At 36.2% G+C, this 15,719-nt stretch overlaps 1 protein-coding gene across 1 annotated transcript; it reads left to right on the forward strand.

The window, feature by feature from the left end:
• LOC129427971 (tripartite motif-containing protein 16-like) lies at positions 1 to 10,223 on the forward strand. Its single transcript, XM_055184824.2, has 6 exons — positions 1 to 685; positions 808 to 903; positions 995 to 1,228; positions 3,706 to 3,850; positions 3,944 to 4,003; positions 9,220 to 10,223. Exons 1-6 carry the CDS (start codon positions 101 to 103, stop codon positions 9,753 to 9,755), a joined length of 1,656 nt encoding a protein of 551 aa, XP_055040799.2. The 5' UTR covers positions 1 to 100; the 3' UTR covers positions 9,756 to 10,223.
• The last annotated feature ends 5,496 nt before the right edge of the window (positions 10,224 to 15,719 follow it).

Consider the following 15,719-nt stretch of genomic DNA (forward strand, 5'->3'; position numbering starts at 1 on the left):
ATGAACGAGCACTAAAGCACCTTGTAAACACTACTCAAACACAGGACCAGGAAACATTTTAAGTTTAATAGAGAAACAGAAACTGCAGTCAGTCAGTAAAATGGCAGAAGCGAATATTTCATGGGTTCAGGATCAGTTCAGCTGTTCAATCTGTCTGGATCTACTGACGGATCCAGTGACCATTCCCTGTGGACACAGTTACTGTATGAGTTGTATTACAAACTGCTGGAATCAGGATGATTATAGACGAGGTTATAGCTGCCCTCAGTGCAGACAGACCTTCACTACAAGACCTGATTTAGGGAAGAATGTGATGCTTGCTAATATGGTGGAGGAACTGAGGAGACTTCAGATTGATCGGTCTGCTCCCAGTTATGCCGGACCTGAAGATGTGGAGTGTGACGTCTGTACTGGAAGAAAATGCAAAGCTATCAAGTCCTGTCTGGTGTGTCTTGAATCTTACTGTCAAACTCACTTTGAACAACATGAAGCTTTTCACACAGGAAAGCGACACAAAGTGATTGATGTCACAGGAGGACTTCAGGAGATGATCTGCTCTCAACATGATAAACTCCTCGAGGTTTACTGTCGCACTGATCAGCAATGTATTTGTTTGCTGTGTTTGATGGATGAACATAAAAACCACGATACTGTATCAGCTGCAGCAGAGAGAACTGAGAAACAGGTATGAACAAAATATTGTTATTTAGAAATTACCTTAGAGGTTATTATATTTTTTAAAACTGCTCTTTGGTTCATTGATCTTCCCACACTGAATAAGTTATCTGTTATTAATCTGCTGAACAGAGACTAATGGAGGACAACCAGAGCAACCTCCAGCAGATAATCAAGGAGAAAGAGAAGGAGCTTCAGGATCTAAGAGAGACTGTGACGATTTACACAGTGAGTTTTGATCAATAGAGAAACATAAATACTGGAAGAAGTGTTTGAGTTTCAGTCTAATAAAAATGTTTCTCTCTATGTGTGTTAACAGATCTCTGCACAGACAGCAGTGGAGGACAGTGACAGGACCTTTACTGAACTGATCCGATCCATTGAGAGAAGACAATCTGATGTGATACAACTGATCAGAGATCAGGAAAAGACTGCAGTGAGTCGAGCTGAAGAACTACTGAAGAAACTGCAGCAGGAGATTGATGATCTGAGAAGGAGAAATGATGAGATGGAAAAACTTTCACAAACAAAAGATCACATCTGTTTCCTTCAGGTAACTCAACACTGTACACTACAACATACATTACAATAAATACATCTTAAAGGGGACATATCATGAAAATATGTTTAAAGTGCCCATCTTATGTTTTTTTCACAAGTTAAATAGGTGTATGAGTTCCATAAAGCATGTTTCAAAAGTTGTTTGCTCGAAATAGCTTGCAGGAAAAGATTCTTAACCATCTCTAGTAGCCTTTGTTTCAGTGCATTTCAGATTGTGCCGTTTTGAGGTGGTCATTACATATTTATGAGTTGCTGCTCCTTTGGCCACGCCCCAAAGGATAATATATATATATATATATATATATATATTATATTATTACTAACGGTTTATGTATTGCAAACAGACAAATCAAGCAAAAAAGTATCACTAATAAGTACATTCCAGGAGAAGAAACTCATGACACAAATGATTCGAGAGTAAATTGTGATGTAGCAGTCTCAACAATACACTAGTTTTGCCCTGGACAACACTAACATATTCCCGTTATAAAACATTTTCATTTCAAACGCATTATTTTCGCAAATTACAGAAATTAAGACTCTGCGGGGTGATGTATACTGCTTGTGGACAGCATGCTAACTGCTAGTAGCTAATGAGAGGTCCACTGTATCTTGGGAAAGTGATAGAGACTTGGGGGAACGTTAGGCTCGTCGGAAAAGCCGGGTCGGTAAGGCCCGGTCTTGGTTTGTTTGCAAAACCCTTTTAGTTTGGCATAACACTATTACGTAGTTCATGTAGAATTGTAAAATGAAGCAGTTAAATATTTCTTTTAACTTTCGAAAAGAACAGGAGAAACCATGGTGCAAACTAACTAGCATAGCGGTTAGCCACCTCGTCGTTCTCAATCGCAAATGACTGCTAAAACACACACACAAGTTCACCCCCTCGACGTGCACCAATTCGTGGGTGGGATGACGTCAGTTTTTTAACGCTGCTAACAATATCTAACGTTATAGCCTAGTGTCTACATACACCTTTAAAAGGTAAAACTTACGGGTTTAGCATCAGTGTATGGTCTCTGTTTTGAGATACAGATGCTCTAGCATGATAAATGTAGTATTTTGTGACAAAGGTCCAGATGCCAACATGCAGAATATAAACGTGACTTCTTACCTTTGTGTTGATATAATGATCGCGAATCAAATCCAGTCTGTTTCAGATGTGTGAATAATCCATGAAAACCGCATTCAATAAAATACATCCAATGACCATTTTTGTCCACAAATGCGTATAATCTGTGAAATATAGATATATAGTTTGTTGTTTACATCAGATTTCGCATGAACGTCTTGTAATAAAATATAACATAGCCTACAATCTGAGGACTATTTACATCGTAACAATGAGATTACACTTTAGGTTCCAGTAAACACATACACACGCGTTAAAACTTTGTTTTTAAAAGTAGATGGGAGTATAATACATAATATTCAAAATTTCACTGTCATTTCTGTGAGCCATGATGTCAATTAGGGTGGCCATTCGTGCCAGTTTCGCCGGACACGTCTTGAACATGTTTTCGGGTGCGTTCTCCGGAAGTCGCGTTGCTCGACCGCATACATCATCAAGGTTTAATATTACCATATTAAATAGTGTTTTCATCTTGTCACTTTCTTGGTATAGAAAACACGTTTTTATTGAAATTTATTTTAGTTTTGGAACCAAACTCTTCAATTCGTGTAAGGGAAATACATCTAATATGATGAAACATTTGCTTCAACATGGCGTTAATCTGAAGGAATGTACCAAGCCACGAGTCCTCCTACAGCACACCAGATACAGCTAATATTAGCAACAGCAGCATCTCATTTACTTAGCCCAAGAAGGCTGCCTCCCCGGGTTAAAAAACCCCCTAGGAGAAAAAAATCCGGGCTTTTAGCCGAGGAAATAAAAAAAGGAGGGAAAAACCCTTGGGAGATATATATATATATATATATATATATATATATATATATATATATATATATATATATACATATAAACGGATAAGGAGATTAAGCGGAGATTAAGCTGGTTCTGACGGTGATCGTTGGTCAGGCATCAGCTGGGCATCACGTTGAAGGACGGCCAGTAGATCAGAGGTGTGCCGACTTTCACATTTACCGGAACTAGGTCTGTTTGTCTCATTGTCCTCGGATAAACGTCAGCACGGGGAAAACAAGACAATTGCTACTTCTGTTTCATGGTGAATTTAAGTAAATACATATTCACAAATATATATATGGTCAAAAACACCAAACTTTGTAAAAGCAATATAATTCAGAACTGAAGGTGTAGTAAGGACCAACAAAAAGTTCATAACACTATTTCATAGGTAGGTTTTTTTTGCAACAGTTACTACTTGATTTAAAACAAAGCTGTAGAAACTGAAGGGACCCCTATAAAAAATAGACACTTCTGATTGTTGTGTATTGTACGTCTGTGGTGTGAAGAAATAAAGTTTTTGTCATTGTGTTGTGTTCATGCAGAGTTTTCAGTCTGTCTCTTCACCGCATGCATCTTCAGAAAACATAATTTTCAGTTCTCTTCTCTCTTTTGATGATGTGAGGAAATCTGTCACTAAACTTAAAGAAAAGATGGAGAATTTCTGTAAAGAAGAAATATCTGATAAAGGTAAAGAAACATCCACAGTATAAATACATTTTTCTAGTAACATCTAGAGCAGATTAAAATGAGTATAATTAATTTTTAATACTTTTTTCTTAGTTACAGACATTGAAATTATTCCCATCAATGGACCCAAGTCCAGAGCAGAGCTAATACAATGTAAGACATCTTAAATTCAACAAAGTTTACAACCTTGTTAATCTGAGACAATACATATACTGTACATGTATATGAGTCAATGACGTGGCACTCATTTATTGCGTCATTTGATTTCAAGGAGCATTTCACCCATAGAAACATTAATCTTTATTAAAAGTATGTCATATTTGTAGTCGAAATGTAACATACATTTCGAATTTGGTGGCTATTTGACAGAGAAAAGGGGTGTTTGTAGTCTTACCCCATCAACCAAGATATTGTACTTCCTTCTTTCAGTGATGCAAAATGATGATTTTTACATCATTGAAAGAAGGAAGTGCAACACTTAAACCTGTATTTCTCCTGTCTCAGCGGAAACTGAGGAAATGATGCACGGCCATTCAAAAACATGACTGGGGTTCTAACTATACAAAGCCTAATGCAAATGGGTGAAGTGTGCCTTTAATTATATTTAAAAGGGTTTTAAAATTTCCAAATAATGGTGTAAATTACTAGCATTTTTTTTCTTTTTTTGAGGCCATTTCAGAAAATAATCGGTGGATGATTGCAAAAATGTCCATGTGGTGTAACCGTAAAATGTGATACCAAAAAAATTATCTTGTTTAAAAAAGGTGAACTTCTTAATAAACCCTCATATCAGCTAGTTTGGCATAATTTTACATTAATATAAAGCGATTTAATATAAACATCAATTTCCTAAAGTGTCTAGGTGGTGTAACCACTATTCAAGGAGCCATTTTGTTAATATTGTGCAAGAAGATAATGTAAAAGGAAATGAAATACAGAGAAGGACCCCTGATGACACTAAAGCCCTTTTCACACAGATTACGGAAAACACGGAAAATGCGTCCGTTGATTTTTGGTTCATTTACACTGCCAAAAAATTCAAAATAATCAAAAATTATGTACTTTTACTTTTCTTGGATAAAAGTAAAAGAAAACAAGATGTTTAATATACTTAAATATTAAATATAAACCAAAAACTTGAAATTATGAAATGTAGTGGAGTAAAAATTATGATAATATGCTTTGGAATATGTTTTCCATAGAAAAACACTAATAAAATACAAATACTTAAAAATTTACTTTTGTGTAGAAAGTAAAAATACTTAAGTAGTGTCCGCCTCTGCATTTATACAGCAACATTACACGCTAAGTAAAATGGGATCACGAAAAACGGCATCTTTATTGTAATAATCAAAAGTCTCTTTCTGCTCGATCTTCCTCTGGCATTTTTATCAAAATAAAAATTAAACAAACTGAACCTATCCAGTAATGTCTTCCGTGTTGTTAACACAAATGATTTGCGATGAATGCTGAAAAAAAATCAAACCACATGCTGAAGTTTGTTGACTGTCATGCTTTTCAGTTTTAATTTATTTAACAAGTAATGGCCTTTGGCTGTAGAAGCAATATTGTCAAGTGGTATAACCGGTTTCGGTCAATTGGTGTAACCAGTATTTATCATGAAAATATAATTATATGCAAGAAAATAAATGTGAAATCAAATATAATCGGCCGATCCAGTCATATAGACAACACTATTTTACGCTGGTCAGAGTCATTCAGAACTTTGTGCTTCCACATTTTAAAGCTTTTACAGTTTTTTCAGACGCTAGGACACATTTCTCAAGACTTAGGTCACTTTTGCAAAACTCTTCACACAGTTCTCCTAACAAACTTTCAGCTTGGCAAAGCAGTTCATTTCACATTCAAAATTCACTACAACTACCAAAACACATTATTCAGGTCTCGAATCAACTCATTATTCCAGAACACTAGCAAAGGTTGACAGCCGATAAACACACTGTGTCACCCACAAAACAATGACCTAAAAAAACACTAACAACATGTAGCATTATACAATGTTTTCTTGTGTAAAACAAGGACGCATCTCTGTTTATAATTCACTGCAATATATGTTACTGGAATGAATCAGACATACAATAGTAATGCTAATGTACTTGGCTGTGGACAGCTGTGGCTGGTCCAATTGTTTTTATAGCATTTCATTTTAAGATTTAAAATATATTTCAATAAAATATTACCGTAGAAATGTAGCAAATTGCTGTTTCATTTAGTTTTGTATTACAGTTTTTTACAGACGCTAGGACACATTTCTCAATACTTAGGTCACTTTTGCAAAACTCTTCACACAGTTCTCCTAACCAACTTTCAGCTTGGAAAGCAGTTCATTTCACATCCAAAATGCACTACAACTACCAAAACATTTCATTCAGGTCTTAAATCAACTCATTCTTCCAGCACACTAGCAAATGTTGACAGCCAACAAACACACTTTGTCACCCACAAAACAATGACCTAAAAAACAATAACAACATTTAGCATTATACAATGTTTTCTTGTGTATAACAAGGACACATCTCTGTTTAAAATTCACTGCAATATATGTTACTGGAATGAATCAAACATAATGCAGAATTCTTCAATATTTTATGTTGTTTATGTAGAGTAATTACAAAATACAAGAATTTGTATACACACCATACACTGATATAGATACAATAGTAATGCTAATCTACTCTTGTCTTCTCCATTTGGCCAATTGTATTGTTTTTATAGCATTTATTTTTAAGATTTAAAATGTATTTCATTAAAATATTACTGTAGAAATGTAGCAAATTGCTGTTTTGTTTAGTTTTGTATTATGTTATTGTTTGAAAATAAGTTTAACAGTTTTGAAAACAGTATGTAAGCATGTGCAAATTGGCCTGTATGTATAAAGAGTTTTTGCAGTTGTTGTGTCTGAGTGAGAAAAGGATTAATGAAATTTGAGAGATGTAGTCATTAAATGCATTTTGTGCCAAAGCAATGATAATTAATCCTCAGTTTAGCCCACATAGACTTCTGTTGTGATCACTGTGTGAAGACGAGTTTTGCAAAAGTGACCTAAGTATTGAGAAATGTGTCCTAGCGTCTGTAAAAAATGGTAATCTACTCAGTCTTCTCCATTTGGCCAATTGTTTTTATAGCATTTATTTTTTTAGATTTAAAATATATTTCAATAAAATATTACCGTAGAAATGTAGCAAATTGCTGTCTCATTTAGTTTTGTTTTACAGTTTTTTACAGACGCTAGGACACATTTCTCAATACTTAGGTCACTTTTGCAAAACTCTTCACACAGTTCTCCTAACCAACTTTCAGCTTGGCAAAGCAGTTCATTTCACATCCAAAATGCACTACAACTACCAAAACATTTCATTCAGGTCTTAAATCAACTCATTCTTCCAGCACAATAGCAAAGGTTGAACGGCCGACTAACACACTAGCAAAGGTTGACAGCCGACTAACACTTTGTCACCCACAAAACAATGAGCAAAAACAACATGTAGCATTATACAATGTTTTCTTGTGTATAACAAGGACACATCTCTGTTTAAAATTCACTGCATATGTTACTGGAATGAATGAATTCTTTAATATTTTATGTTGTTTATGCAGAGTAATTCTAAAATACAAGAATTTGTATACACACCATACACTGATATAGATACAATAGTAATGCTAATCTACTCTTGTCTTCTCCATTTGGCCAATTGTATTGTTTTTATAGCATTTATTTTTAAGATTTAAAATGTATTTCATTAAAATATTACTGTAGAAATGTAGCAAATTGCTGCCTTATTCAGTTTTGTATTATGTTATTGTTTGAAAATAAGTTTAACAGTTTTGAAAACAGTATGTAAGCATGTGCTAATTGGCCTGTATGTATAAAGAGTTTTGTCAGTTGTTGTGTCTGAGTGAGAAAAGAATTCATGAAATTTGAGAGATGTAGTCATTGAATGCATTTTGTGGCAAAGCAATGATAATTGATCCTCAGTTTAGCCCACATAGACTTCTGTTGTGATCACTGTGTGAAGAGTTTTGCAAAAGTGACCTAAGTATTGAGAAATGTGTCCTAGCATCTGTAAAAAATGGTAATCTACTCGGTCTTCTCCATTTGGCCAATTGTTTTTATAGCATTTATTTTTTAAGTTTAAAATATATTTCATTAAAATATTACTGTAGAAATGTAGCAAATTGCTGTCTTATTCAGTTTTGTGTTATGTTATTGTTTAAAAATAAGTTTAACAGTTTTGAAAACAGTATGTAAGCATATGCAAATTGGCCTGTATGTATAAAGAGTTTTGGCAGTTGTTGTGTCTGAGGGAGAAAATAATTCATGAAATTTGAGAGATGTAGTCATTGAATGCATTTTGTGCCAAAGCAATGATAATTCATCCTCAGTTTAGCCGACATAGACTTCTGTTGTGATCACTGTGTGAAGAGTTTTGCAAAAGTGACCTAAGTATTGAGAAATGTGTCCTAGCATCTGTAAAAAATGGTAATCTACTTGGTCTTCTCCATTTGGCCAATTGTTTTTATAGCATTTATTTTTAAGATTTAAAATATATTTCATTAAAATATTACTGTAGAAATGTAGCAAATTGCTGCCTTATTCAGTTTTGTATTATGTTATTGTTTGAAAATAAGTTTAACAGTTTTGAAAACAGTATGTAAGCATGTGCAAAAGAGTTTGGCACTTGTTGTGTCTGATTGAGAAAAGGATTCATGAAATTTGAGAGATGTAGTCATTGAATGCATTTTGTGCCAAAGCAATGATAATTAATCCTCAGTTTAGCCCACATAGACTTCTGTTGTGATCACTGTGTGAAGAGTTTTGCAAAAGTGACCTAAGTATTGAGAAATTTGTCCTAGCGTCTGTAAAAAATGGTAATCTACTCGGTCTTCTCCATTTGGCCAATTGTTTTTATAGCATTTATTTTTAAGATTTAAAATATATTTTATTAAAATATTACTGTAGAAATGTAGCAAATTGCTGTCTTATTCAGTTTTGTATTATGTTATTGTTTAAAAATAAGTTTAACCGTTTTGAAAACAGTATGTAAGCATGTGCAAAAGAGTTTGGCACTTGTTGTGTCTGAGTGAGAAAAGAATTCATGAAATTTGAGAGATGTAGTCATTGAATGCATTTTGTGCCAAAGCAATGATAATTCATCCTCAGTTTAGCCCACATAGACTTCTGTTGTGATCACTGTGTGAAGAGTTTTGCAAAAGTGACCTAAGTATTGAGAAATGTGTCCTAGCATCTGTAAAAAACTGTAAATTAACAAATAAATGAAGCATTATAATATGGAAACAAATATTATAAATTAGTGTACATTAAAATATGATGTATTTGTTTTCCTCAGATTTCAGACGGTTCTCTCTGGATCCAAACACAGCACACAAACGTATCTGTCTGTCTGAGGAGAACAGAGCGGCTACTGACACTTACACAGAGCAGCAGTATCCTGATCATCCAGACAGATTTGATGATTGGTGTCAGGTGTTGTGTAAAGAGAGTTTGTGTGGACGCTGCTACTGGGAGATCGAGTGGAGTGGGAGTAAAGGTGTGTTTATATCAGTGTCTTATAAGAGCATCAGCAGGAAGGGAAGAGGCGATGAGTGCGCATTTGGATTAAATGATCAGTCCTGGAGTTTTTTCAGCTCTCCCTCCGTATGCTCCATCTGTCACAATAAGATAAAGACAGATCTCACTGTAAACTCCAGTTCTTGTAGAATAGGAGTTTATGTGGATCACAGTGCAGGAATTTTGTCTTTCTACAGCGTCTCTGACAAAATGACCCTCATCCACAGAGTCAACACCACATTCACTCAACCACTTTATCCTGGGTTTGGTGTTTGTTTAGAATCAGCTGTCAAACTGTGTGATCTATCAGTATAAAAGATGCATGCTTACATACTGGTTTATGTGAACAAGTGACATCTAAAGCTCAGAGTTTTTCCAACAATTTAAAATATTTTTACTTTCCATTGTATGACACTGTATCACCTTCATTTTTAACATTTGCTGATTGAGTCATATTAATGCTCTCTCTTTTAATTGTAAAGTCTCCTTACAGTCCTTACAGATTTTAAATAATTTTGTGTAATGCTTTTCTGTAAACTATGATCATTAATTTGCATTAGATAATTAGAATCTACCGTGTTGATCCGTCCTTTTGTTTGTCACCATTGATTCACCACTCTCTACTTGTTTGTTGTCATAATAATTCATTGTTTCTGTTCTGTGATTGGTTCTGGTCATGCACATGTCATATCCTGCCTGTTCATTGTTTGTTGGTCAGTTATTGTTATGTCAGTGTTCCTGTTCATGGTCTGTGTGCCTTTTGGATTCTTAATAAAACTTTATGCTGTAGGGGAGAGCGGGGTATGTTGTCACACTTTTCACACTGTCTAACATTTACTGAGCACCATACATCAAAATGGTATAAATCTCATACCAAATGAAAGAAGGAAGTCTTGGGCACATATGTTGTATTCATAACATCTTTATATCTTATCTCATTACAGAGTTGTAGACTGTTGAATAGTGACTGTGCACTTGTGACAATTTGCCCCATCGGAGGGTAAGTTGTCACACTAGGGCGGGTAAGTTGTCACACTAGATTATCTAAAAATAAGAACACAACTACTTAATTGTGAATATTGATTTTAATTTTTAAACTCAAACCAAACTGGAAATATAAACATCCGTGCCTGGAGAATCTGGAAAAACAATTATTTCAATCCAAATAATGCACATTTCAATTAAGTGGCAAGCCCACTTTACTTTGAACTTTGGTTCAAATGTTCTATGGCTTTCACATAAAACCAGATAACTGAATGGAACGCTGCAGATAACTTGCTTAACTTAACATGTTTAACCTCTGAACAAAACAGATGCCCTGTATGACTAATAGGACTCATCTCCAGAATCACAATTCTGACACACATAAATTGCCTGGCCTGAGGTGCAAGCATCATGGGCCCAATTGTTGCATTTTACACATTTTACCCAGGTCTCCTTTGGACGACTCTTTGAAAATGGCTCTACACAGACGAGGCAGAAGCACTCTTCATCATCTGATGATGACTCTTGCATGATTTTTCTTCTTTTAGCTGCCTTGTTTTTCATAGGTCCAGATTTCTGCTTCCCTTTCTTTTGAAACTGCTTTTTGCTAGATTGAGGCTTATTCTTTTCTATATCATGTTTTCTGAGCATGTTCGATGTGTTTGTTTGTACAGGGGCAAGTTGTCAGATGTGACGACTTGCCCCAAAGTCATTGAGACAACTTGCCCCATACTTACTTGTGTGCTAATGTTGTCTAAATCTCAAGTTTAGCTCATCATATCACTTTAGCTAAAGTATCAAAAGACACTTTACGGTCTCCTCTATTTTGTGCAAAATAATCATTTTAAACATTCACACCTAACAAAGTTGTATTGCATAAAATGTAAAGTGATTTTTTTTTACTTTTTAAGCAGAAAAATAAGAAAATTGTGCTAACCTCAGATTACAGTGATCTTGACCACATGTGAACAGGAAGTTCACTATAGAAGAAGAAGTCACATAAAGTGGCTATTTGATTTTTGAGATAGAGCCTCTAGTGTTGGAGTTATTAACAGTGTGACAACTTACCCGTGTGACAACTTACCCCGCTCTCCCCTATTTCGATCTGCAACATTGTCTTGTCTGCCTCTCTGTGACAATATCTAAATGTTGTCTCCATTTCCTTTTGGCTCAAAAAAATGATACCTCAGGAAAGTATGTGCAAATTTTTAAAGAAAAAAATGTGATTTAGAGAAAGACCAACTAAAGATCAAATGTAGAGAGGAGGCTAAGGATCAGAATTGCATGTTTAAGAAATAAAAATGATACTAAATAAATCTTTTCATCTTATTATGTACCTGAAAATCTATGACCACTCTGCCATGTCTGTTTTCCAATAGGTGTCACCGAAGAAGTATGTGCTTCACCTGTGTCTTTCTGTGGGTCAGGTTCAATCATGCCTGTGCTTCCCCAGTGTCATTCTGTTGGTCAGGTTCAATCATGCCTGTGCTTCACCGGTGTCATTCTGTAGGTCAGGTTAAATCATGCCTGTGCTTCACCTGTGTCATTCTGTGGGTCAAGTTAAATCATGCCTGTGCTTCACCTGTTTCATTCTGTAGGTCAGGTTAAATCATGCCTGTGCTTCACCTGTGTCATTCTGTAGGTCAGGTTAAATCATGCCTGTGCTTCACCCGTGTTGTTGTGTATGTCAGGTTAAATCATACCTGTGCTTCACCTTTGTCATTCTGTGGGACAGTGTTAAATCTTGCCTGTGCTTCACCTGTGTCATTCTGTTGGTCAGATTAAATCATGCCTGTGCTTCACCCGTGTCGTTGTCTATGTCAAGTCAAATCATGCCTGTGCTTCACCGGTGTCATTCTGTAGGTCAGGTTAAATCATGACTGTGCTTCACCTGTGTCATTCTGTTGGTCAGGTTCAATCATGCCTGTGCTTCACCTGTGTCATTCTGTAGGTCAGGTTAAATCATGCCTGTGCTTCACCCGTGTCGTTGTGTAGGTCAGGTTAAATCATGCCTGTGCTTCACCTGTGTCATTCTGTTGGTCAGGTTCAATCATGCCTGTGCTTCACCTGTGTCATTCTGTAGGTCAGGTTAAATCATGCCTGTGCTTCAACCATGTCATTGTGTATGTCAGGTTAAATCATGCCTGTGCTTCACCTGTGTGATTCTGTTGGTCAGGTTCAATCATGACTGTGCTTCACCCGTGTCATTCTGTAGGTCAGGTTAAATCATGCCTGTGCTTCACCGGTGTCATTCTGTAGGTCAGGTTAAATCATGACTGTGGTTCAATTCAATTTTTCAATTCAATTTTATTTATATAGCGCTTTTCACAAGTGTTAATTGTTGCAAAGCAGCTTTACATCAGAAGATGTAGAGGAGAACACAGAAAATCAATAGATAATATAAGAAGTAGAGATAGTGGTTAAACCGTACAAGCGAGCATATAAATAATGTAACGTATACAGTAAAGTGCTAAGTTAAGCCAAAGTTGGCTGACTCTCCCTGGGACGAAAAAACCCCCTAGGAAAAAAAACCCAATGGGAAAAACTCCTAGAAGGACAAAAACCCTTGGGAGGAATTAATATATATTTATATTTATATATATATATATATAGATACGGTAGGGATAGGAGGCGGGTAAGCGAATTAAACTGGTTTAGCCGGTGGTCGTTGGTCGGGCATCGGCTGGTCATCACGTTGAAGGACAGCCAGTGAATCAGTGATGCGATGATCTTCACAGCAACAGGAACTGGGTCTGTTTGTCTCATTGTCCTCATGGTGGAGGACGAGACAGGGAGAGAAAAACAGAATTTCTATTAGCGTAGGGGCCGTTCGCATGTAATGCAAGTGTCAAACATTATAGTGGTTCAAGTTAGCTCGGTTCCAGACAGGTTAACTATTGCGGCAATAGTATATTACCCATATGAGGTATGTGAGTGCTTTGTTCTAGACAAAATAACTACTGCGGGAAAAGTACATTTACTGGACATATTATGTGAATGCTTTGTTAAAGAAGAATGTCTTAAGTTTAGATTTAAATTGATCGACTGTGTCTGATACTCGAACATTATTTGGTAAATCATTCCAGAGCTTAGGGGCTAAGTATGAAAAGGATCTACCACCTTTAGACACTTTTGATATTCTAGGGATAATTAATTGACATGAATTTTGTGAGCGCAGTTTACGTGATGGATTGTATTCTGATAGTAGTTCTTTAATATACGAGGGCGCTAGTCCATTTAAGGCTTTGTAGGTGATTAGTGATATTTTAAATTGTATGTGATATTTAACTGGTAGCCAATGTAAAGATGCCAGAATTGGACTGATGTGGTCATACTTTTTAGATCGAGTAAGCACTCTTGCGGCTGCGTTTTGAACCAGCTGTAGCTTGTTTACCTGATTTGCATGGCATCCCCCGAGTAACGAGTTACAATAGTCTATTCTAGAGGTCATAAAAGCATGTTCACCAGTGTCATTCTGTTGGTCAGGTTCAATCATGCCTGTGCTTCACCTGTGTCATTCTGTAGGTCAGGTTAAATCATGCCTGTGCTTCACCCATGTCATTGTGTATGTCAGGTTAAATCAGCCTGTGCTTCACCTGTGTCATTCTGTAGGTCAGGTTAAATCATGCCTGTGCTTCACCTGTGTCATTCTGTAGGTCAGGTTAAATCAGCCTGTGCTTCACCTGTGTCATTCTGTAGGTCGGGTTAAATCATGCCTGTGCTTCACCTGTGTCATTCTGTAGGTCAGGTTAAATCATGCCTGTGCTTCACCTGTGTCATTCTGTAGGTCAGGTTAAATCAGCTGTGCTTCACCTGTGTCATTCTGTATGTCAGGTTAAATCATGCCTGTGCTTCACCTGTGTCATTCTGTAGGTCAGGTTAAATCATGCCTGTGCTTCACCCGTGTTGTTGTGTATGTCAGGTTAAATCATGCCTGTGCTTCACCAGTGTCATTCTGTTGGTCAGGTTAAATCAGCTGTGCTTCACCTGTGTCATTCTGTAGGTAAGGTTAAATCATGCCTGTGCTTCACCCGTGTCGTTGTGTATATCAGGTTAAATCATGCCTGTGCTTCACCTGTGTCATTCTGTAGGTCAGGTTAAATCATGCCTGTGCTTCACCTGTGTCATTGTGTGGGTCAGATTAAATCATGACTCACTCACCGCACTCCATCTCTCATCATCCTTTGCATCAGCTTTTATTATGGCCTTCACCTGTTCACTATCACCCGGTATATATACTCATTAATGTCTGCACTCTTTGTCGGAATGTTTTGTGTTTACCAGATTCCCTGCGAGTGTATGTTTATAAGTATTAAAATAGTGTTATTTGTATTGCAGTCTCATGTGTGGTATAACCGTGACAGTTACATTGTCACTTAACTAACTATGTTAAAATTTCTGGCTCAATAATGACAAGGTATTATTTTGCCCACACATTTATTATAAATTAAGATTTATCTCATATTATCTAGTATGTGAAGACAAGAATTAAGTTATTTATGAATTGACACAATTGATATGAAAATGTGCTGTATCATTAATTAACAGATGCAATTGTAGTGTGTTTCATTTATACATTCACTAATATTTGGAGATATATATTAATAATGAACATGCATAGTATTTAGTCCAATCACAAATAACAATCGATTCAATAAAAAATATATTTTCTAAGACAGAACTAATATTTGTGAATGTAATAAAGCAAATACTTTAACATTATAATATTTTGCAAAATATGTGGTTCCACGCCAGCACACTCATAAGTGCACGCATGGGCAGACATCCTGTCATTAACTAAAATAAAATAACCCTGGAACATAACCTGCTCCGGAGCAGTTGCTATGGTTACTTACATAACCCGAAAGTTACCTCCGTTTTTGGAACCGAAAGCAGGGTTTATCCGCTTGCTTACTCTAAACGTACTCTTTCTGGAGGACACCGCTGGCATGTTTTCTCCTAGAATATAAAACAGACCAAAGCCTTCATTATAACATATTTATGATGCAACAATCTGTCTGTCTACGTAATGAGTGCTGCTCAGTCCATTGCAATGCCTTTCACCCAGCCTACTACTGACAAATACAACTTGCAGTTGCTTGACCCTTGGACGTTAAACCAATAACGCATGAATATTACAATAATGACAAGCAAGAGGGAAAATAATGAAGTACACATTTTGAAACATGACCCGGCTGACGTGAGCATAATGAGTTTGGGCTTCAGGAGCTTCATTAACTGGATCATTAGGCCAGCTGTGGGTAGATATGCTCGGAATCTAATTGATGGACGCTG

This window comes from Misgurnus anguillicaudatus, chromosome 21, assembly GCF_027580225.2.
Source record: "Misgurnus anguillicaudatus chromosome 21, ASM2758022v2, whole genome shotgun sequence".
Taxonomy (NCBI): Eukaryota; Metazoa; Chordata; class Actinopteri; order Cypriniformes; family Cobitidae; genus Misgurnus; species Misgurnus anguillicaudatus.

Coding starts and splice junctions, on each gene's coding strand:
- LOC129427971 (XM_055184824.2), top strand. CDS start 101: ATGGCAGAAGCGAATATTTCATGGGTTCAGGATCAGTTCAGCTGTTCA. Junction 3,851..3,943: donor AGAAGAAATATCTGATAAAG/GTAAAGAAACAT, acceptor CTTTTTTCTTAG/TTACAGACATTGAAATTATT. Junction 4,004..9,219: donor CAGAGCAGAGCTAATACAAT/GTAAGACATCTT, acceptor TGTTTTCCTCAG/ATTTCAGACGGTTCTCTCTG.